This window comes from Lissotriton helveticus, chromosome 8 (genome assembly GCF_964261635.1).
Source record: "Lissotriton helveticus chromosome 8, aLisHel1.1, whole genome shotgun sequence".
Lineage (NCBI taxonomy): Eukaryota > Metazoa > Chordata > Amphibia > Caudata > Salamandridae > Lissotriton > Lissotriton helveticus.
Window position 1 is genome coordinate 498,140,704 of NC_136069.1, and position 24,287 is coordinate 498,164,990.

The following is a 24,287-nucleotide window of genomic DNA, read 5'->3' on the forward strand; positions in this document are numbered from 1 at the left end:
GTAATTTCACATAATCTCGAAGAATTTTTTGATAATTCTGTGTTATTATTCTAGACGGAATTCGCGTAAACCCACGAATAATGACCACCCTACACCTCCCCTGAATGTGCATGGTGTGGTTTGCTTCATATTGCTATTCGAGTTGTTAGCCATGAGCTTACTCAACTATGGCTTGCATCCCTTAAATAAGGAACTGTTTTCTGGAATAAACCCTTTTCAGTGAGAGTCGATACTTTAGCTCCACTAGATGCAGCATTTTACGAACAAACTGGGTGGCGACCAATGAGCTAGAACAACACGTGTATCAATTTCAGCTCCTTAGGTAGTTTGGTTCTGCACATAAACACGGTGCTGATTACACTTCACAGGCGTCCCACTGCGGAGGCCTGAGTGACAGACTCATTTGCTCGGACTGTCGACCATTTGCCTCCAGCAACTGGTTGATTGGCCGGGCATGGACCTCATTAACATATGTCTGCACGGGTGGTGTGTCCCAAGGGGATAAAAGACCACATTCCGATGCAGCAGTCACAACTCTGCCTGCAGGGAGAGAAGCCGCTTTAAGAAGGATTGATGCTGCAATAAGTTACTAAAGTGGCCGGGGTTTCGCTGCGGCACAAAGGAGGCTACTCGTGCTGAAACTTCAGACAAACTTTTAAACGTCCCGCGCTCTGAACACTTTACTTGTCTCGAGAGCCGGAGGCGAAGCTCCAGTTAGCGCAAGGATGGTGTAGTGACATCTTCATAAAGGGGACGAACTCCTTGAAATGGTATTCAGGTATTTATTCGAGATGAACTTCAGGAGAAGCAAAGTGCATGCAGTAACACAAACAGGAACAGCATAAATGAGATCATAGCATTCCTATTCAGTACAGAGCAATGCAGTAGATTCCATTACACATAATAATTCTAACAGCTCTTAAAGTAACATGCAATCACCACACATCCCCCTTCCTTAAAGCACAAAAGAAGGAAGAATAAATAATAATCACTGAAGAACAAAATCATCAAATTTGCTAACATGCAATCACCACAGATGGCTTCCAGCCAGACCTCTCTCTGGAGGGCCATTGTGACCTTGCTACTTGCTCTGACCGCCCCCCTGTCCCTGGCAGACACCTCGCGGTACTTCACCTACGAGGAGGACCCGCCGGGCTCCGTGATCGCGGTGCTGTCCGAGGATCTGCTCTTTAACTCTGCGGACAGACCGGACAGCAGCTTCCGCCTGATGAAGCAGTTCAACGCGTCCCTGATCCGCATGCGGGAGAGCGACGGACAGCTCTCCATCGGGGAGCGCATCGACCGGGAGCAGGTCTGCGGGCAGACCCCGCACTGCACCCTGGCCCTGGACGTGGTCAGCTTCTCCAAGGAGCAGTTCCGGCTCGTGAACGTGGAGGTGGAGGTCCGGGACATCAATGACAACGCCCCCCGCTTCCCCAGAGCCGAGATCCCTGTGGAGGTTTCAGAAAGTGCCGCCCTAGGCAGCCGCCTTCCCCTGGACATCGCCATCGACGAGGACGTGGGGACCAACTCTGTGCAGAGTTACCAGATCTCCGTGAACAGCCACTTCAGCCTGGAGGTGCAGACCCGGGCGGACGGGGTGAAGTACGCGGACCTGGTGCTGGTGAAAGAGCTGGACAGGGAGAACCAGGGCACCTTCACCCTGGAGCTGGTGGCCAAGGATGGAGGGAGCCCGGCCCTGTCTGGCACTGCCACCGTCACCGTCCGTGTGCTGGACTTCAATGACCACAGCCCGGTCTTCGAGCACCCCCTGATCACCGTGCAGCTGCAGGAAGACGCCCCATTGGGGTCTCTGCTGCTGGCCCTGAGCGCGGCTGACCCCGATGAAGGGGTGAACGGACAGGTGGTCTACGGCTTCACCTCTCAGGTCTCCCCCGAGGTCCGGGAGCTCTTTAAACTGGACTCCAGGACAGGGCGGCTGACTCTGGACGGACAGGTGGACTTTGAAACCAAGCAGACCTATGAGTTCGATGTGCAGGCGCAGGACTTGGGCGCCAACCCGCTCTCTGCCACCTGTAAAATCATCGTGCACGTCACTGATGTCAACGATAACGCGCCCAGCATCACCGTGACCCCCCTGACCTCCATCACCGCCGGGGTGGCGCACATCACTGAGGCCGCCAGCAGGGAGAGCTTCGTGGCCCTGATCAGCACCCTGGACAGAGACTCGGGCCCCAACGGGCAGGTGCACTGCTCCCTCTACGGGCACGAGCACTTCAAGCTGCAGCAGGCCTACGAGGACAGCTACATGATCGTGACCACCGCAGCCCTGGACCGGGAGAAGATCTCCGAGTACAACCTCACCATCGTGGCCGAAGACCTGGGCTCCCCGCCCTTCAAAACCGTCCGTCAGTTCACCATCCGGGTCAGCGATGAGAACGACAACCCGCCCTTCTTTGCTAAAGCCGTCTATGAAGTTTCTGTCCTCGAAAACAACGCCCCGGGCTCCTTCATCACCACTGTGGCGGCCAGAGACCCTGACCTGGGGCACAACGGGAAGGTGACCTACACCCTGGTGGACACCGAGGTGATGGGGGCCCCCCTGTTTACTTTAATCACCGTGGACCCGTCCTCGGGCTCTCTGTATGCAGTGAGGCCTTTTGACTACGAAAGCCTGAAGGAGATAGAGGTGGAGATAGAGGCCAGAGACGAGGGGCTGCCACAGCTCTGCACCCGGGCCTTCATCAGGATCAAGGTTGTGGATCAGAATGACAACCCGCCCTTCATCACCTTCCCCCCGCTGAGGAACGACTCTGCCGACATCCTGCTGCCCCTCAGCGCCCCGCAGCACTATCGAGTGGTGCAGCTCAAAGCGACGGATGAGGACGAAGGGGTGAACTCCGAGCTATTCTTCGCAATACTGGATGACCAACAGGCCATATTTGCTATCAACAAAATGTCAGGAGAACTGTATATGAAAAGTCGCCTAGGCGCCTTTAGAATTGCAGACACTCTATCTGTTGCCGTTGCTGTTTCTGACAGGGGGACGCCACCTATGTCCTCTGTCGTGTATCTTAACTTAATTATTTCGGACACAGCGCCATCTAGCGACCAGCTCGTGACCTTCCACTCTACAGCTGTGATACTAGACACCTCGATTCTTTCCATTACTTTGTTGGCCGGGGGCTGTCTATTGCTTTTTGCCGCTATAATCTCCGTTGCAACAAAGTGCAAGAAAAACACAAAACATATTTCACGGCGCAAGGAAGACAATTTGCTTATCACCACTACTCATCCAGAAGTCGGCAGCTCCAAAGACAATGATGCCCTTTCAGAGAGGATTCACCTTTCAGTCAGCACCGAGTCTGAGTGCAGCGACGACTTGCCATGTTCAGGTGACAGCCGAGAGTCCGGGAGTCTTTACACAGCGCGTGACAATGACAGTGGCGCAGACGTGAAGGTAAGACTCGTGACCGTATTAATACTGCCTGTTTCTCCTTCTTCCTTATAGAGTCAGGATATTTGCCACCCACAGAGACGGAGACCCATACTTACTTTCATGTCCTGCCTGTCCCTTACCTTCGGAGGCGCAGTATCACACTTAACCGACTGGTGTACGTTAATTGGAAAACACGACACATAAAAGCCATCGACACATAAAAGCCGTCGTGCTCTACGCACCCCTTTAACAGACTGAGCACAGGGGCGTCGCTTCCATTGGTGCAGCAGGTGAAGTGGCACCGGACCCTGAGGTTTGAGGGGCTAACCGAACTATGATTATTGCCGCACTTTATAATTCAAACAACAGACGGGGGAGGGGCTTTCTTCCTTGCACTAGGGCCTATGATACACTGATAAACACTGCTGCTTGGGTACCTGTCAGCTGAAAGCAAATGTTCCTGGAGAGGTCAAACACAACACATATTTACCTACACTAATTCACCACTAATCCTTTTTGGGTTCCAGAGTGGCCCATTGAAAAGTGCTATAGGAACTCATCAGGGGTAGCAAGAGCTATATACATGCAAACCCTTCCCTCTTTCATCCCCCACTATGCTTTTCAATCCAAATAACAGACTAACATGTCCACCACTCAAATTAGTTTCATATTTTACTATACTAATTCACCACTAGTCCTTTTTGGGTTCTGAGTAGTGTGCTATTCCCCGAAAACGTGCGTTGATGCCTGGTCAGGGGTAGTAAGTGCTATATAAATGCAATTACATTACAATAGAATATGAAACATTATTAGCCATAACAATAGACTACAATGCATGGGAGCACATGACACATGGGTCACTCAGCTACCTTTTTTGCCACAAACTGTGTTTACCTACAGTATAACTCTCACGAAACACCTCCTTGAGCGCTGCTGTGACACGATCTTTCAAATTAATTTCATTTTACAGGACACGGACACCCACATATTACATCAGAGCACGCCTGCATAGAACGAATCCTCCCGTTTCGAAGTTAAAAGCCCCTCGGCCTTAATGGCTGTGCTGCAGCCCTGTCTTACAGATCAGAGCACATATTGTCATGGGTGGAGTAGGGGTGAATAGGGGGGGGGGGATCAGGCCTCTCAAGGAGGCAGTCAGTCGCATTCATTGATAAAAGCTTTGATTGTTTCACTCCATATCCCGTCTCCACCCCTCGACCCTTCGGACTCTACGCAGCACGAGTTTATGACACCTCTTACCGTCAATGAAAGCAAGAAGGTCATTAATAGTCCGCAGTTTCAGGGGGTTTGTGCCAATCTGATGTTTATTGGTTGTAAGGTGGTGGAAAGGAACAGAAAACGTCTTTGTTATTCACTACGTCTTACCCTCACACCCTGAAAAAGAATCAGCACATGAAAGGGTCTTTCTAGTGAGCGTGCTGTTGACGCTTTACGAAGGAGACCCAGACACAATGCGCATAAGCGCGCTTCCTGTAACCTAAAGTGCTGCCATGGGCGCTGTGTTGCAGGCCCCGTACGCTTGAAAGTCAAATAGGATTAGGGAGGAATAACTTCCAATCATACAGCGCCCTTTATTCCTCATCGCTGTCATCCGCAGGGTACAACCTCTTTCTCAACACCTAATGCCTCCACATTTTCATTAACGTCTCTCACGCAGGAGTCCGTACTTTTCCTCCTAGCAAGACTTCAAAACACCACCTGACCCCTGACACATTCTAGCACATTCTGCTGGGGGTCGGAGGTGTGGCTTGGACGACCGGCAGGGGTAGTAGGTCAAGGTATAAATAGATGACTTGGATAACTTACCTATCGCACCTTGATTCCTGGCTGCCCCTGACGACCACCGATGCGCCATGCTGTTCCTACTTTCAGTCCTGGAGGAGTTCCAGGGTTCCGGCCCACCATCCCTGTAGCTAGCATCCTGGAGTGGAGTTGTTTGGCAGGGTAGGAGTCATGTTTGGCCATAAAAGTGCGGGGGGATTCACAATGGAATGGGGTGTGAGGCCATTAGTTCTAACCAAGGCAGTGCTACTACGGTTTCTAGAGAGTGGCTGGGTCGCCCACCACAGATTGTACCTAGCCTTCCTAAATGGCTCTGGGGAAGTGATTGGATGGTGACTGCAACAAGGGATCAATGTATGGCCCTGATGCCCAGGCCCTTCTCACAATGCGTGCCAGTAGGCATCCCTTCATTGAGGTGGCTCAGGCATGATTGTTTTGGGAGGTCCAGATTTTCTGTCGTCCCACACTCCCTCCATCTTGAAGGAGCAGTTGAGTTTGTCTTATAAAGTATAATTTATGGGGGCAGCCGCAGGCTGTATCTGGGACCACAAAACAAGTCAATTGAGGTGGTAGATACCACAAGGGCCTGAGGGGTGGTCACCGTGACTCCTTTGGGAATTCTATTGGATATTACGTGCATTAGTTATTGTGCATGTTATAATACACAACAATGTACAAACTGTAAATAATATCAAATTGTTGATTCAATGTTGTATTTTGTGATGTGTGGTAAATACAGCCTGAGAATGGTATCTTCTATAATGCAAGGATGGCAACTGGCTAGCCTCTGGTCATTTCTGTGTGTGATCCTCAAATAATTCTTGGCTGGTGATCACTCTCACAGGTCTCACTATGGTCTCCACCTGTGGTCTTTCTTGTTTCTTCACTTTGTCTTGTCTGCAATTCTACCATAATGCAATCCACAGAATGTTAATGCTTGTGCCTTGTAGAGTGCGGAAGGAACCTGTCAGGTACATTTTTCTTTTAATGCTTGTTTTCTTGTTCACAGGGTTCCACTGCCACTTTGTTCCATTCGGTCTCTCTCTGGAGTGAAGGAAAATCCACCTCAAGGTAACGGCGACCTTCATGTTTTGTTACATGAATTAACAGGGGCATGTTTATATATTATTTGAATTTTGTGTGTATGAATGTTTTGCAAACCAGACAACATTTCTAGGGTAAACTGAACAAGGTGCATTTTGGGAACCAAGATAATGCACCAAGCTTTTTACACGACTGTTCCTTAATAGCTGTCCAACAAGCTACATCAATACTGCCCACGAAGAACTTTACATTCACAGTCTGCCTGGCGTTTATTCATTCCACACACCAAGCATGCCTTAGCGCCGGGACACTCTCGTAGTAGCTGTGCATTTTAGGAAATAATGTAATTCATTCAAAGACCCAGAGTGCTATTCTCTCAGAATATCGACTTTAGAATATCGTGCGAGCAAAATATTGTGAAAAAAATATCGTGGCCCAAAATATTGTGGAGTAATGTTTTATAGGTTTTCTATATTTAACTTCACATCAATTTCTTTTGACACTATGGGGCTCATTAGGATTGCGGTTTTTCCGCATCCTCTGGGCCGGCGGAATCCACCGCCGGCCCGGAGGATGCGGAAAAACCGCAGCGGACCCACCGCCACATTAGGATGGCTGGTGGGTCCTGGTTTCCGTCCGCAGCTTTTCCGCCGCGGTTGGCTTACAACCGCGGCGGAAAAGCTGTAATATGGTGACGGTGTCTCTCAGACACCGTCCACCATATTAGGATGCACAGAAAGAAATGCTTTTACACGGCGGATATTTCGCCGTGTAAAAGCATACAGTGCTTGACTGCGGGGGCCCGTTGCGGGCCCCCTGGGTGAAGGGGGGGTGGGGGGTGCACATGGGGGGTACCTATGGTACCCCCCTGCATATGTATGCAGCAAGCGGCTGGCACTGCGCGGTGCCTGCTGCTTGCTGCATACATATGCAATGTATGCTTTTTTAACATTGCGGCGGGTGCAGCTTGAAGCTGCACCCGCCGCAATGTTAAATATCCAGGATGTGACCGCCAGGATGGCGGTCACATCCTAATTTGCACGGAGGGACCGCCGCAGCCCATGCGGACGGTCCCTCCTACTCTAGGGTGGCGGACGGACGCAAGTCCGTCCGCCATCCTAATGTGCCCCTAAGTGTGTGTGTGTGTGTGTGTGTGTGTGTATATATATATACATTTTAAATGTATATTCAAGGTGTGTGGATGTTCACAAAAGTAAATCTCGACTTTTCTATATGCACTTACCCCTCAGTATTTTGGTCCTTGACATTTAGGCCTTGTAATTTTGCACCCAGGATGTTTTTGCCCTCGATGTTCTATCATACACACTTAAAAGCAAAGCTGTGTACACATTACTGACCCTGATATCTGGACGGTCCCTCCTACTCTAGGGTGGCGGACGGACGCAAGTCCGTCCGCCATCCTAATGTGCCCCTAAGTGTGTGTGTGTGTGTGTGTGTGTGTATATATATATACATTTTAAATGTATATTCAAGGTGTGTAGATGTTCACAAAAGTAAATCTCTACTTCTCTATATGCACTTACCCCTCAGTATTTTGGTCCTTGACATTTAGGCCTTGTAATTTTGCACCCAGGATGTTTTTGCCCTCGATGTTCTATCATACACACTTAAAAGCAAAGCTGTGTACACATTACTGACCCTGATATCTGAAATAGTACATGATCGAGTCCTTAACTACCCATCCAATGCTCTAATCTGTTACACGGAAATCTGGAACATAACATCTACAAATGCCAACCTTTTAGCCACACCAGGGCTACCTTGTCCCATTTCCAGGCTCTCAGCTTTCTTTGTCCTAGACTGCCTGCTCTTCAGCTCTCGCCTGACCATCATGCCAGAGTTCACACCATTAAAAAGACGTCTGCTAACATTGCAAAGTCAAACACTGCCTAATCTGATGTAAATACGTGCAATACAATCTTTATGTTACTTTAGGTATTAATAAGGCACTGCAGTAGAAATGCGCTTGACATCATCAGTCTTACTCATACAACAGTGCATTTTAAGGGAGGGGTGTGGTGCAGCAGCAGGAGCTGCTGCCTCTGGAGCGCAGCGCTCACGGTTCGATCACTGCTCGCAGCTCAGTTCAGCATCATGTGACTCTGACAGTAGCTCACGTAATCACCCCGGCAGCCCCCAGCACCTTGAAACCCTTTGGGGGATGATATGTTAATGTTTTACAAATAGGAATTTAAAGAAACATAAAATGCGAACAGTGTGAACCTTCGACTAAGGTGGGTCAGGGAGCCACCTTACATAGGGTGACCAGATCTTAAGAACAAAAAAAAAAAACGGAACATTTTGCAAAAAAAGAAGAAGGACTACAATTTTACATCAACAGAGGGACGCAGAATGACAGCTCTCATCAACTTAGGAACACAGAAGAGGCACTAAGAACATACATTAAATGTCATTCCTATTAAACGAGCATCATACCCGTTAATTAAATTGTTTACTTTCAACAGCTGCTAACTAGCACAGCTTTAGAACACCTAAACGGTGCCTCTCACTGTTTTCATTTGACCCCCTCTAAAAACCGGGACATGAACCAAAGTTGTCGAAAATCAGTCTGGACAGCTGGTGGAAAACAGGGACTCACCTGGCAAATCCCTGACGCCTGGTCACCCTACCTCACAGTACTCACGTAGAACGATAGTGCTACGTAATATGTTTCTGATTGAAATGTTGCACCTGCTAAATAAACACATTTCCAAAGGCACATAGCAGTGCAGACCTGTCAAGTGCCTGCCCACATCTTTCCCAGCGGGAGTTTCAAAATTGAAGTGATTTATCGAAGCGGGCGTCTCCCCACGAGTTCTGTGGACTGCATGAAAAAGGTGCGGATGCCAGTACTTTCGTTTGTTTTGGCCGTTATTGAAGCGCGCGCATCTATTTCGGTCGCACCACAGCTGTGCCGGTTTCTAATTGCATTGAGGGCACCCGGGCCACGTGCTCATCATGTGAGCGTGCCGTGGAGCGCGGCGGTCCCTCAGCTCCGCTCCGGGCCTTTCACTCCCCGGCCCCAGGGTATAAGCGCGTGATACCGCGTGATAGCAGCCAGGCTCACGGCAGACGTTCTGCTTCACTGTGGGGCTCTGATTATGTTTTTCATACACCTGCGGTCTGTGCTGCACTGTTTTGTCACGTGCTTTAAATATGTGTTTTTGGCATAGAGCAAGTACCAGTGCACCACATAGGGCGTTGGAATAAACTAAAACATGACGTTACCACTTTAGAGACAAACGACCATTACCTGTTTGAAAACATATAGCACTATAGAAGTGTAAATATCAGCGGATATGTTTTATTCAGTGCTTAATTTGCAAAAAAAATAGGTGCCAGGGCTCTCGTCAGGAGGCCACTGCACCTTGTGCCACACATTGCCCCAGCCAGTGATAGTAACAACACAAGTACTACCAGGGATCGAGTCGGGGTACCACGCGGGTGGACAGCGTCCCAGTCCCCGTGGACGGCGTCCCCGTCCCCCCTGCCAAACAGCTGGACTTCACTCTTTGACCTCTCTGGGACGAGGAGCTCGGAGCTCACAGCATGCTGCTCACGCGCTGACTTCTCAGATGCAATCTCATCTAAGGGGTGAGCGAGGGGAGGCAATGAGCCCGATGGTGCAAGCCACCTTTCGGACGTCACTTCCTGTCGTGGCGTCACTTCCGGTGACAGCGTCACCCCAATTCTTTTTTTAAGGACTTGTGCCCTGAGCAGCCGCGGGCCGTGGAGGGAGTTACGGTGGGGCAGGGAGGCGGGGAGGGGGAGTGGCAGGGTGGAGAGGGCAAAAAAAGGCATATGGATAATTACAGGTAAGTAAACAATTAAAATAATAAAACGAATTTTGTAGCGCGCACTGCATCGCGTTTTATTAATTAAATTGTTTACTTACCTGTAATTATCCATATGCCGGTTTTTAGCCCTCTCCACCCTGCCCCTCCCCGCCTCCCTGCCCCACCGTAACTCCCTCCACGGCCCGCAGCTGGCCCTGAGTATAACATCCACACTCCTACAAGTGTGACAATTCAGACGATTTCAGGCCCCCAAAGCTATAAGAATGGATTGGGAGGCAGCTAATTAAAAAAAAATGTGTATTGAGTTAATAATTAACTGTTGTTGTGGTCATCTCTAAGTTAGCCAGACTGCGCTCCGTGTGGCAGACTGCCACGTGCCCTGGTGCTGAAAATTAAGTGTCGGTGCTGAGCACCGGAAATCACTGGCTCAAATTAAGCACTGGCAGGGCATTACGTGAAACATTATAGACATTAAGAACTGCATTGGTGTGGAGGGCAGGTTGGTTCCATTAGTGCAGCAGGTGCAGTGGCACTGGGACCCAGAGGCCCACTGAATCCTGTTTATTGATGTATTTGTATTTTACATGTAAAACTGCGCCCAGGAGTCCAATTTCCTTCCTTTACTAGGCTCATGATACATTGGCTACACTGGAATAAAGGCGCCTTGTGAGACCCTTAAAAAGGGGCTGCACTCCCTTCCTGTCACACTCCTTGCTCGTCATCACCAAGACACTCACAGACATACAGACCTGCTGCCTTGCAACTCTTGAACCCTCCCTCAAGAAGCACCTCCATCTCTGACTTCATGATCTGCCCCATGCATGTCCTTTCTCCCCCTCTCTGCTGCTCTCACTCTATTATAAAAGAATGTGGGTAGTTCAGGCATTCTACTCAGGAGTGACCATGTGGTAGAGAGCTGCTGAAAATGTCACATTTTGTGGTTCTTTTGTCTCCATAAAGATGAGCAAATTCAGCGACCTGCAGGGGAGAGGACAGGGGGTGGTGCCGCAGCGTTACTTACAATTTTACCTATTCTTTGTGGTTTTTTGGATACCTGAGGGAGTTTTGGAAAGTGTTGAAGATAGTTCATATCTGCCATTGCACTGCTCCATTCAGGCCTCCAGATGCCCCTCCCTCGCGTGGGTCTTTGGAGGCACTGTTGATATTGTGGAAATTGAATCGGTAACCTCTTCCTAGTGCTGCCTTTACTGCAAGATGTCACAGTAGCGAATAATAAAAATGTAATTCCCCTACTCATGCTGGCGGATTCTGTGCACAACACCTAGATGTATATATGAGCGCTGTCAATATATCGTTTTCATTAATGGGTTGTAATTGACATTAGATAAAAACAAGAGCAAAGTACAATATGTCCATGATATCAAAAACTCCATGGTATGACAAGTATCCATATATAATATTATGTTGTGTAAACTATCCATATGCAGTTTTATGTTAAGTATGCCCACACAAAATATCTTCTAATCAGATCACTTATGGCGGGGAGTGAAGGCATGGGAAAGCCATGCAGAACATGGCCTTATGTCCCACAGCTCCTCAAACATGCTGTACATTAAAAATTAAATATATCCTGTGTCCTGCCACCCACCATACTTTCTCTCCCTTCTCCTACTCATATATTAAAAAAGACACCTGGCATTTTACTTCTCCCCATTCCACTCTAAGCAGTAGTTTGCCTTCTCACTCAAATATATGACCCTCCTAAACCATACTTGATAAAAAGATTTCCCATTCCATCCAATCCCATCCCATCCAGTCCCATCCCAACCACCGATAAGACAAGCAAATCTATTGGAAAGAGAATCTTGCCAATAGATTTCATATGACACTCTTTTGAAAATGGGTAGATGGCTTCTTAACCTCTGAGATACCTTATTACTGGTGCATAATTGGTAAAAAAAAAGCAGTAGAGACACATAGCTTTCCTTGGAAGCCTTCTACAAGCACTGCCAAATGCTGTGATGTCGAAATCCAAAGGCTGTTTGATCTTTATTTAACTACACGCTTCTTTTTTACACCACTTTAAATTCCCTACCCGCAATGTATCACTCTTGCAGGTTTTTCATCTCTGCTGCCCCCTTTTGTCCTATTTTTCTCATTCTCCTCCTTACATTTTTTTTTCTACCCATATCTCTCTTGCTCTGAGAAAAAGATCTTGTCTCCAAAAAATGACTGCTGGTGCCCACCACTTGAAAACAGCAGTTCAAGTTAAGCCCATTTTATTAATCCAGATGAAAAATGTTACCTGATGGAAGAAGGGCCGCATTCTTGGATGCAAGATACCTAAGTTATCAATTACTTTCCTTCTTTTTGCACAATAATATAAACATTGCCTTGTAATAACTTCCTCACGCTGAAGCTAAAAGTAATTTTATGCTAAAGGTAATTTTATTATGACAGCTTACACCGGGCTCAAGTGCCATTTCACCGAGCTGGCACCCAGCCGCGGCCCGTGGAGGGAGTTTCGGTGGGGCAGAGAGGCGGGGTGGGGGAGGGGCAGGGTGGGGGGTGCTAAAAACTGGAGTATGGATAATTGAAGGTAAGTAAACAATTTAATTAATAAAACGAATTTCGTAGCGTGCCCTGCATCGCAAAATGTGATGCAGGGTGCGCTACGAAATTCGTTTTATTTATTAAATTGTTTACTTACCTTCAATTATCCATACTCCGGTTTTTAGAACCCCCCACCCTACCCCTCCCCGCGTCTCCGCCCCACCAAAACTCCATCCACGGGCTGTGGCTGCTGGCACCTCTCTCACGTCATGACATTCTATCACTACATAAGCTTCCATGACACATCATTGCTTTCAATAATCCGATCCATGTTGCAGTAAAATAAATAAATAATCCACTCTATTTTATGGTATTAATGATGTTCCCACACTCCTCCACTGTTTCTCCAACACTAGAATAGCCTTCTGGCTTATTTGCCCAAATGTAATGGCACTTCCTATGATAAGAATTTATACCAACTATTTTTATTGCATGTCTCTGTGTCCAGGATCAAAGATTGTCCATCTCCCCACACACAATAAGGGAAGAGTTCTTGTTCATAGGAGCACAAAAAGAACAATTGATGGACAGAATGCTGCACAATTTAAACAAATCACCCCAATACAGAGATCTGGGCCTATAGGACCCGTACCCCCCCAGGTGGCTCCCGTACCCCCCAGGTGGCTCCCGGCCCGCCCCGTCTGAACCCACAAATCAATACTTGATGACCAGAGCAGTGGGTAAAAGAGGCCTTGTTTATTACAAAGCATCACACAAACATGACAATATATAATTAATACAATTCCATACGATATGGATTTATCAAATTCTATCTATATGATATTTACATTTAAATTGGTCATAAATTCATCAGCAAGTCTGACAGAACACAATTTATATACACAAAGAAGTTGTCTATTGCTCCAGCACTAGGGGGCCTTCTGGCTCGTGTCCCCCAACCAACTGAGAACCATGCAAGGCGCAATTCCCCTGCTCACAGGGCTAGCGCCGTAAGGAGAAGAGGACGAGGGCCTGGGCAAATTGCCTTAAATAGGCCCCCACCCTCTCCTCCCCCCTCATTGCTTGTCCGACCGGAAGTGACGTCACGACGTTGCCCCCTAAGTAATTCTTGTTTAGTCACGCCCAATACCTCGATGAGGAGTCGGGAGGGCGTGGCCGGGTTCCTGGGGGGCTGTGTCCTAATGGCGCGCTTCCTTATAGAACGCGCTTTTCCAAATCCATTGTTTTTTTTAGCTATTCATGCCATTCCAGTTCAGACCCAGCCATGTGCAAATCAGTCTTGACCCTGTTCCCCATGGGAACATTTCAGCCCGAACCACCAGGCCAGGTCCTTCCTAGACTGGAAACAAACGCCTTGAAACCGGTTTCAGGGCATTGCCCCTCATCAGCCAGGCTAGCTTGACTCCAGTGGCATGTTTGTTTTGTTTTGCTTTGCATTCTTTCCATCATCTGTGTGTCTTTTGCTTTCTCGCCCTAAGTGCGCTGGGTATGCCCAGATGTGGGTCCCGGGCTCACTGTGTCACTGGATTCAAGCTAGCCTGGGTGATGCCCCGAAACCGATCCCAGGATACTTGGATCCGGTCCAGGGAGGACCTGGCTTGGCAGTTCGGACTGGACTGTTCACATGAGGCACAGAGTCAAGACTGATTTGCATATGGCTGGATCTAAACTGGGGTGGCATGTGAGCAAAATAACAATGGATTTAACCCAGGTCTATAGATTGGGGGTGAATGTCTGAATTGCTCTGCATTACGTCCATCATCTGTGTGTCTTTTGCTTGATCGTACGTGCAACATGGTCTATCTGGTAAAAGTATGCATCAAATTATTGCATTAGAAACACTAGACACATTTTAGGCGAGTGAACACTTTCAAAAATACAACTTGAAAGACACATAAGCCTTAAGCAGAGTAGCCTGGAATTATTACAGCGTCCCAGAAAACCACAAAAACGATTGCAATTGTCATTGATAGTCATTGGTCCGCCCAAGGCATCAGAGAGCCTCAGTTGGCTGTGGCCTACTGCAGCTTCTCTTGGAGGGGCACTGGAAATTGCATTACTCCTGCTCTGAGGAATGGCGGTGCTCAAGTGATTGTTTTCATTTTCTCCCAGCGGTCACCTCGATCAGTTCAGTGCGAAGGACAGCGGGAGAGGCGACAGCGACTTCAATGACAGCGACTCAGACCTGAATGCAGAGGGGCTGAAGAGGCTGCCCGAGGAGACCTTCAGACAGCAATCTGGTAGGTGTGAGGGGGGCTCACCCATTATGGTTTCTGAAAAGGAGGGGATCAAAAGATTTACACCTTTTAGTACATACACCCTAACAATATGGACACAACTCCCTGTAGGTACTACACAATGCCACTGCCCTTCTTTAGATTTGCTAGGGGATGCAATAAATGTTGCATTCTGTTTATTAATAGTAATGTAATTTTTAATCAATAATTAAATATCAGGAAAACCCTTGAGCACTGCTACCAGCAAATACTTGGTGGTAAGGTAACTACTCTGATCACAACTGTGAGTAGGTTGCGATAAAGACCATTACTGCATTTTATATCCATTGCAAGTGCGGAAAAGCCTAAATCAGGTGTAAGACTGTGTCTCATTACTACGGCAATATAATTGCTCCATTGACCCATTGCCTCAAATTTAGCACTGAGCTGCAAATGAAGGTCTCGTGTCTTAGGCATGCACATCCTTGACTGTGTTCTGAAACAATCCAATATACTGCAATATGTGTACGGCTGGTACTATAAGAATACCCTTACCAATAGATAAGATATACACAACAGGGGCCTTTGTGCATGCTGTTTTCAGAGATTAGTCAAGTCACAGCAGAATGTTAATCGAGCTGCATACTAGTACAGTGGGTAGCATGCCCATTCTCCCACAAGATTCATACATAGAAGAAATTGTTTTAATAGCTTCTTTCACTAAAGGACCATCCATTCGCTACACAAATGCCTAGTGCTGTGTGTTTTCAGATTCCCACACTTTAAAGTAACCACAGTATTGGCACACAGAGGATAGGAGTAAACTGGTAAGACTTGACCCGTGCTAGTAACGTGGTCCTTTGCGCGGCCTAGCTCACCCTGTCCATGTTTGAAGGAAGCATTCATGCAGGGAATTCGCTGATTGTTTGCACTCCTTCCTCATAAAGGATGGGAATGGAATGACACTAAAATTCAGCTTTTTAAACATATATTGACTTTCCCATGATGATATAGCAGTCCATTGAGATTTGAGGTGGACATCAGCTGTGTGGTAGGTTGTAGCAAGGTTTGCATTCTCTTTAGGATTGCTTGTGTGTCGTTCACATACTTGGCGCACTCTCAGACGTGCGCAATAGTGCACCATACTTGTCAACATTTGGTTCTGAAAAGCTTAAAAGTGGCATTGTAGAGTGTCAGTGGTGTCAGGCAAAGGAAGATCTGGCATAGTTGTAGCTTGTTTGTCAGAGATGATATTTAGGGAGTAACGTTTTTCCTGTGTCTGGAGGGCCCGATATGAATGTGGGCTCACTTATTTATAGCCAGGATTTTTCGAGTCTTTCGGATACCTGTTTCGTGAAGTTCTTGCTTGAGGATTGGTATAACCTTTTAAAGTTGATGAATTTGATGTTGAACTTTCATAGGGGTTCAGAGTACTCTTAAGCTAGTGCGGTAGGATTTGTGAGTAGTGCACACTGAGGTGACTTTAAAAGTCAATCCAGTTTCTTTAATAGCAACTCTAGCTCAACCACATTTTAGTGTGAACATGTTTCTTTTGGCTTATTAGGACATTTGAATGTTGAGAGCTTCATTGAAAATAATGGAGCAGCAGCAGCCTATATGAACTGGTATTGGCCCACTGCTTTCAATACAGCCTTTGCATTTCTCTTTCCCCTGCCTCTCAAAAATATATGAATTAGGCAAAGGAAAAAGGAAGGCAGAGGCCATGCAGGAGGACATACTCAGCTTTTACTCTTCCGTCCTCTTGTAGCTCGGTGGTACTAAGGCTTCAGACAGCCGCAGCCGGTCCATTGGGGCTGAGAGGCCACACACCCCTCCCATCTTTTGCCTCTCATGAACAGTGTCTGTCAGGCTGAACAAAGGTCAGCTTGACAGTCACTGTTCAATTTCAGGTCATGAAGCCAGGAGCCAGACATGCGCTAAATGCGCAGGCTCCTGGCAGGCTTAGCTGACATTTTCTGGGCTGAGGAAGTCAAAGCTCCTGTGGACGTGACCTCCTCAGCTCAGCAAAGGTCCGTGAAACCCTCCTCTCAATGACGAGGAGTAGCGTCACTGATTGCCTTGCACCTGGGCTCTTTAGTTTTAAGCCCTGAAGTGCTCAGGGTCGAGTATCATCAGTGACACTTCATCACAGACTGACCCCATCCCACACTGTGATGATGTTGGGACTGCAGCCTTACCTCCTTAGGTCAGCCAATGAGGGAAGGCAGCAGTCCCAAGCCTCCTGGGACCTCCGAGTCAGAGCTGCAGATACGTGTGTTTTTAAAACAAATTAAGGTTTGGTGCGTGCGTGTATGTATGAATGTTTGGTAATGAGTTTTGTGAATGGATGTGTTTGTGTGCGTGTGTATGTGTGTCCAGTCGTGCGCCTCACCTCCCTCTTAAAATCACTGACCGCCACTGGCTTCAAATGGAGGAAGGGTTGAATGTTGCTTAGCTCCTGAGTCTCCCTGGCTTGGCTGACCTCCTTAAAGCAGTTCAGCCAAGCCAAGGAGAACCAGAGACTGACTTCACTCCCTTTTCACAGATTTAGCTGTGAATGTTCAAAAGCTAACAGCCGTGGCCATGCATGCGGCTGTAGAACACTCACAGCATTAGCTGTGGACAAAGGATTTGAAGAAGAGGAGATTTCAACTTCTTCTAGCTCTGTGAGGCCTTTGTTTTACTAATTAGAACATTCTACCCTGATGGGTGGAATATTCTAATAGCTTTATAGCCCCCCATAGCTGGGCTGTACCGGCCACTACAGCCCTGCTTCCTTGTCCTGTTGGAGCAGGCCTTTAATGGCCAGAATAGCCTGCTACGGTATGCTATATAAAGTTATATTAGAACATTGGATGGTTGAGATCTCCATTGAAGACAACTGAGTCTCTCCGGGCTCATAATGGCTGGTTTAAGCCTTTTGCTCCAACATTCCAATTTCTGTCTTTGTTTCTTCCTTTTTATTTAGAACATTTTCCCCTTAGTGGATGGAATGTTCTAATAGCCTTATACCTCTTCTACCTCAGACCCTCGTCTGCAGTTCAGCCTATAACTCAGGCTCAGGGCCTTTAACAACTGATATAGCCCTCGGCAGCAGGCTATATTCGTGGATCACACTTAGGGGCTCATTTACAAAAAAGTCACGCGGTGCAGCTCAGCAAGTCACCTTGTTGTGCTGCACTGTGTGACAGGAATGCACCATATTTATGGCAATATAGAGCATTCCAGTCCTTTCCCTTGTGCTGTCACCCATTTGGCAGCCTAGCACCAATGCAGGCACCCTTGCAACATGGAACAAGGATGCCTGTGTTGCACGCAGGATTGTTTTTGTGCAGGAAAGGGCATCTTCCTGCATAAAAAGCGTCCTTGGAGGCATATTCCTCTTTCGATGTGTGCACCTACTGCATCATGGCATAATCCTTTCTCACTCCCATGAAGCATAAAAGTTGAGTTCAAGGACCTGATTGTATAAGAAAGCTGAGAATGTATTGCTACTCTTGAAAGCACATTTGACGAGGGCAGTCTCCCCTCCACATTTCTCACTATTAGGACAGTGTTTGGGGCTTTTTACCTGTCTGTATAGTATCTGTAGCTGGTGCGATATGGCAGCAGTGCAATAAACCACCATTTAATAATTGCTGTTATACATGCTTCCTCTGACCCTGTTATGTTCATGTAGCGTGAACACTACATGGACATATTGATAATCTATAGAGCACGATCTCATTGTTAGAGATGCATTTCTTAGCTATAGGATAATTTCCATTCTCAGCACTCTCTATCACTTCTGCCTATGCATTAATATTGACAATTGCCTTGATGCTTGTTCCATAAATAATATCCTTGTTCTCCTGTCTCTTCTAGGTGGTCTAGTGCATGAGGAAAGAAGGATGTACGAGCACACAGGTAGTCTATGCAGATACCCACCTACCCAGTTCCAGAGAGGCCACTGCTCCTCAGCCCAGCACCAGAATGGACACATGCGTACGTACTCTTACGCTCCAGTCTATCAGCACCACCATCAAATCCAGGAGAAAGGCTGCCACGTGCAGCATCAGCACCTGCGAGATTCTTACCATGTTCAGATCGCGCGGAGCGTGAGACTCAACAGTGTCTACGAAAAAGTGCTAGTGAGCCCAGCGCCTTCCATACCACCAACAACATTACAAAGAGGGCGCCAAGAATTACAGCACTCCTCACAGACTCTTGAATCCACCGTAAACTTGAACACTTTAGTAATAGCTACATCTTTATAAGTAGGATTTCTCATACCAGTAAACATGTCACTTGACTGCACTATGGCATGTTTATCAAGCTACTGTTGTGACTTACTGACGCAGGTGAAAAAAATAACAAGTTCAGAGAATGTGTCGAACTGAGGCCACTACATAAATTCATTGGCTTCCATTGCACCGTGAAACACTTCTTGTATATTATGTACATATATGTGCTCAAAGAAAGTCGTAAAATGTAAACCATAGATCAAACTCTTGCTAAATTTGTGGAAGTTGAAGAGGCATGGCTGTATTGACATCTAGCTGCTGATGTATATATTGTTTTGAATGTACATTTTCAGATAAATATAATTTTTTTATGTTACATTTTTTAATAAAATATTTATTTTTTAATGCTGGCTGGAGCGGTGGTCATTTTATTTCTGGCGCAAATTGAACAAGACCCGCCTTATCAGACTGCAGTCTTTATCACCTGATCTACATTTCTTCATTAGACTCCTCCGCTTTTGTGCATGCACCATCTGCTCCACTGCTCTTCACACAATATCATCGTTGCAGACATGAATATCTTAATGGTCTACTTTGTGCATCAAAAATTATCTTATTTACTAACTTTAGCCAGGATGTGTTAGCTGAATGGAATAACGAAACCCTTACAAGGCTCAATGTTAAACCCCATGGTCACAGGTTTGAACCTGGGCAGCACATTTCAACTATTAAAATGGGCGCCATCTTGCAGTGTACATTTCATCATACAACTGAAATGAAGACACAATAGTCAATATCTGTCAGATCAAACCCATCATTACCATACAATGGAAATAGCTATAGAATTAATTTAAAATACATAAACAAAAATAATATTTGTGTAATCGCTGGTGTCTGAGATCAATTGTTATGCCATGGTCCCCTTAACGTCCTGAGTTGGGAAATGGGAGTAGCATTATAAGTCAAATACAAATAAGCACAAATGTTCAAAGGCTGATGCTCCATCATCCTCTGTAACATGCACAAGTGTAATATCTTCATCTTATATCAATAACAAACTTCTATATTTGTGCTACTCATGTTCAAGTAATAAAGCCCAAGTGGGCATAATCTCAATAAAGTAAGACAGGAACGTGTGGGATCATATCCATATCTGATTTGTGTCTCTTCACCCTTAGTCAAAATGGGAAGATTAATCCTATAAAGTTGGAACTCACGTCAATCTCAAATGAGGCATATCAAGTAATGTAAAAAACATTACCCACTCCGGTACCCAAAGTGAGAAATCTTAGGGCAATCTTAGACTCTAAACTCTCCTTTACTGAACGGACCAGCAAGATTATTTTTCTGTTAAAACCATTGAAGAACATTCTACCCTTCATCCCTCTCGAATAACAGAAGTGGTCAATATCTCCCAGGTCCTGTTGAGATTAGACTACTGCAATGATCTTTACTTGGGCATGCTGTAGGGCTCCCTTAAGAAACTTTAGAGAGTGCAGAATACCTCTGCACGCCTCCTCAAGAACATAAGACAGTTCAAACCAGTCTCAAATTCCCTGGAGGAGCTTCATTAGCTCCAGCCAAAAAAGAGAGTGGCTGTCAAAACTCTGTGCACAACACATACATCTCTAGCATACTGGCCCAGAATACCTAATGAGAACATTCTCTTGGTACTCTCCAAAACTATGCCTTCGACAAGCAACTTCACAGTGATGTTCCCAAAATTCACAAGGCTTCCTGGGGTGGTAGAAGGCTCATCTACTCCACCTGTCAGCCTGGAATCAGTTAACCTGGCACCTTGGATGCCTGCCAAATCTGACGTTTTTTAGAAAACATCTCAAAACCAGGTTCTTTATGTTCCCTCTGTAGTTTCCCTGTATTTAGCCATTTTCAGCACAGTTTCTCTTGCAGACGCTAGCACCAAAATGCCCTGGGGCATATGTCACGCTTTATAAATGTAAAATTTCAAACGTTATACAGCACATTCTCAAAGGTGAGTAATTATTCAGAATCATTTGTAAGAAGAGCTCGTCACTTCAATTCAATAATCCATCCATCAGACTTGTCCAAGTACCTATGCATCTGTACAAACCATATTAAAAACCAAATAAAAAAACATATGTACGCACTCCAACTCCTAACCTCAAAAGTTTAACAAAAGACAGCATTTAAAGTAGATCATTTATACGGCACGGTCAGAATACCCCATATGTACTGATAGTTCTTCATTACAAATTAAGCGTATAGGAATCAAAGTGTCCAATTCTTCAATGAAAAGAAAGAAAAGCTGCTCCGGCTGGGTGGAAGCAAACAAAGCATCCGGCTGGTGCTGCACCCAGAATGGGTGCAGGCAGAGGAGCTGGTGGTTCCCCTGCTGCTTGCAATTGCTCTGGGTGTATCAGGAGGGAACAGAACAAACACAGCACTTTGCTCTTTGTTTAGTCCCCTGGGGATGGAGTCCCAGAGCCATGTAATGGCTCGGGAAGGGGTCCACATTCCCCCCTCCCCTATACATAATGATGCGGCCCCTGGGGAATGGGGAACCCGGGGCCTTGCAATGGCTTCAATAAAGATACAAAACCTGTACCCTGGCCCACGTGGGGGAGGGGGGGATTAAAATTGAAAAGGGTGGAAACCTGTCTTTTTTATTTTTTGTTTTAACAGGCCAGCGGATCCTTGGTTCCATTGCATATCTGCGGTCCTATTAATGGAAAAAAATCTCTGGCCCCAGAAGGGGGTCGCTCTAGGTTCCCCATACCAGGCCAAGAGGGTCAGGGTATTCCTACCCTGCTCCCCAATATTTGTTTTTTACCTCTTTGTAGGCTTGAGGACTGAGTCCCTGAGTCCTAAAATGGCTGCAGCAACATCATTGTTGATGTTATGGCATCCAATTATATCTTATGTTTTGATCGGTTGGCTCCGTGGATCCTCTGTGAAATAAAATATACACCCCAAATGGGAGCAACCCAGTTTTCCCTGCCCAGGAGAGTGCTGGCAGGGAGTTTCAGTGCTATCCAGGCAGGAAACAACTCAGTGTCCCTGGGGATGGTGTCCCTGGGACCATTATATAGCACAGTGAGGTGAGGCCCCATGTCTCCCTCATCAAATGAAAAAAAAGACCTCAACCCTGGAGGATGAAGTCACTGGGGCCTTGAAAATGCTCATGGAGGGGTCCATACAGCCCTGTAGCCATTACATAGAAAAAACAAGCATTTACAATGCAACGGTCTCGCCTTTGAAAAAGTTAGAGCTATTGGAATTGTAAATGACAACATTTTTATTTAAGTGTTGGTTTTGAAAATAGATAAATAAATGGCACTGTCATTTACAATGCCAATAGCTTAATCTCTCGCAAATGCCACACACAAACACACAGAGTCCCACACACATACATACCTACAGAGCCACACGCAGAGCCACACACACACACACACACACATACACAGAGCCACATACACAGACACACACACAGCCCCCCCTCCCCCCGTCGGGACGCACCTTCCAGGGCCAGCATGGACGGGAAGTCCTTGCAGTCTTAGATGACCAAAGAGCTGTAAAACACCAACATCTGTTATTACGGACGTTTATAAAATTACAAGGTTCAGAAACCCCCATGCTGTTATGCCAACTCTTGCCACCGCCGAAGATGCAGATGCGGCCCCGATCACAAGATGGCAGCAAGTGCAGCAAAGCATTAATGTATGGCCTCACATTAGGCGAACACGTACATGAGAAGGCAAACCCCCTAAAATAGTCTTCGCAGCATGACACCTTTTGGTGCACTGGACAGGGCATTTCAAACGGACCAGAGGGACCGCAGCAGAGACAGGGCCTTGAACCCTGCTAGTGGTTTTTAGCCAAAACAACGAGGAGCATATCAGAGCAGGTTCCATCATGTGGCCCGCAGAAAGGCTAGGGTGTGTCCAGCGCCCATATTGCCCATGCATTAAAACATTTGAGACCTTGGGGGACAAGTGAAGGTTATTATTGTTTTATTTATTTATTTTGTCTGGGCTGGACTGCTGCTTTCATCCTGACCCCAAGTGTTTTAGAGCGGTGCCAGGAGAATGAACAAACAACCAACGGGGCCCGAACTCCACATGAGTAAAACTCAGATGCTGCCTGTAGGCACCCAAGTGCAACGCAGCATGGAGCCACATGCGCGAACCTGTGCTCTCCCCCAGCCCTTGGCAGACAACCATCCAGCAAACTCCTCACCCACTGCAGAAAGAGGGCCCTGTTTCGGAACCCCTGCCGGCCCCCATGCGCCCGCACCCACAATAACAGTGCTTGTAGGGGGCAAGCACATCGTGATTGCATACCCCTCATACTTGTGCCGGACTATGCATGCTGTGTAAATGCTTACGGGCGATGGACGAACTGGGAGATTTCAAGTCAGGCTTACTTCAATCCTACGAGGCCAGACCCAACCCACAGCTGTGCCTAATTAACAACCGCCCGCATCAAACAGACATGACGGAAAGACAGCAGGAACCTCGCACCCCCGGCCTACGCCCACAGTTTATCACAAGCAGAGAACCAATGGCCTGAGCGGGGGCCTAGAGATACTTATTTTGACAGCCTTTTGCGTTTCATACAGTGCTTTACATGACCGCCTGTTGCATTACAGGAGGAAACAAATTGTTGTAGGTTGGGGGAGATTCAGAGACGTCCAAGCAAGCCTTGAACATGGTTCTGCAGCTCCCCAACATTAAAGTCTACGGCCCTAGCCATTAGGCCAAACAAACGAGCAGCAGCAGAGCAGCTGTTTACATTCCTCAAATCAGCTGTATGTATATATATATATGTATCCCAGGCCATGTAATCCCAACGTACAAAGCTCTGGGTGAAATTCACACTCCACTGACCCTGCTTGCAACCACCCAACTCAATCTCACAGAAGAGAGCCCTGGGTGACATGCACGCGCTACGCATGCAGAAGACTAGAATACCCGCTGCCCTAAATAACAAGAAACACAAAGGGTTTTGGTGATTTGCGTAGATTTAACGAAAAACGGTATCTCCCAAAAGCAAAATAACGAAAGGCATATTCAGAGTAACACAAACTATACCACTTTGCTACTTATGAAGGAAACATGCTCTATAATACATTTCTTCAGGGATGTCAGTTACACTTAGCTGCTCTGCTTTCAGCTGCTTTACTGCATGCTGGTCGAGAGATGCGCACACTCCTTCCTCTGTTCGGCACGCTCGGTCATCTCTCCGTTCTACTGACTCAGTCCTCAAG

The 24,287-nt window shown here is 46.8% G+C and overlaps 1 protein-coding gene across 1 annotated transcript in view; it reads left to right on the plus strand.

The window, feature by feature from the left end:
* Positions 1 to 1,021: 1,021 nt before the first annotated feature.
* Positions 1,022 to 24,287, plus strand: part of LOC144773762 (protocadherin-8-like) — a 63,393-nt gene continuing 40,127 nt past the window's right edge. The window contains exons 1-4 of the mRNA XM_078658886.1: positions 1,022 to 3,421; positions 6,213 to 6,274; positions 14,713 to 14,840; positions 18,681 to 18,946. Of these exons, the coding sequence (XP_078515012.1) occupies positions 1,022 to 3,421; positions 6,213 to 6,274; positions 14,713 to 14,840; positions 18,681 to 18,946 (2,856 nt within the window). The remainder of the gene's footprint in view (positions 3,422 to 6,212; positions 6,275 to 14,712; positions 14,841 to 18,680; positions 18,947 to 24,287) is intronic.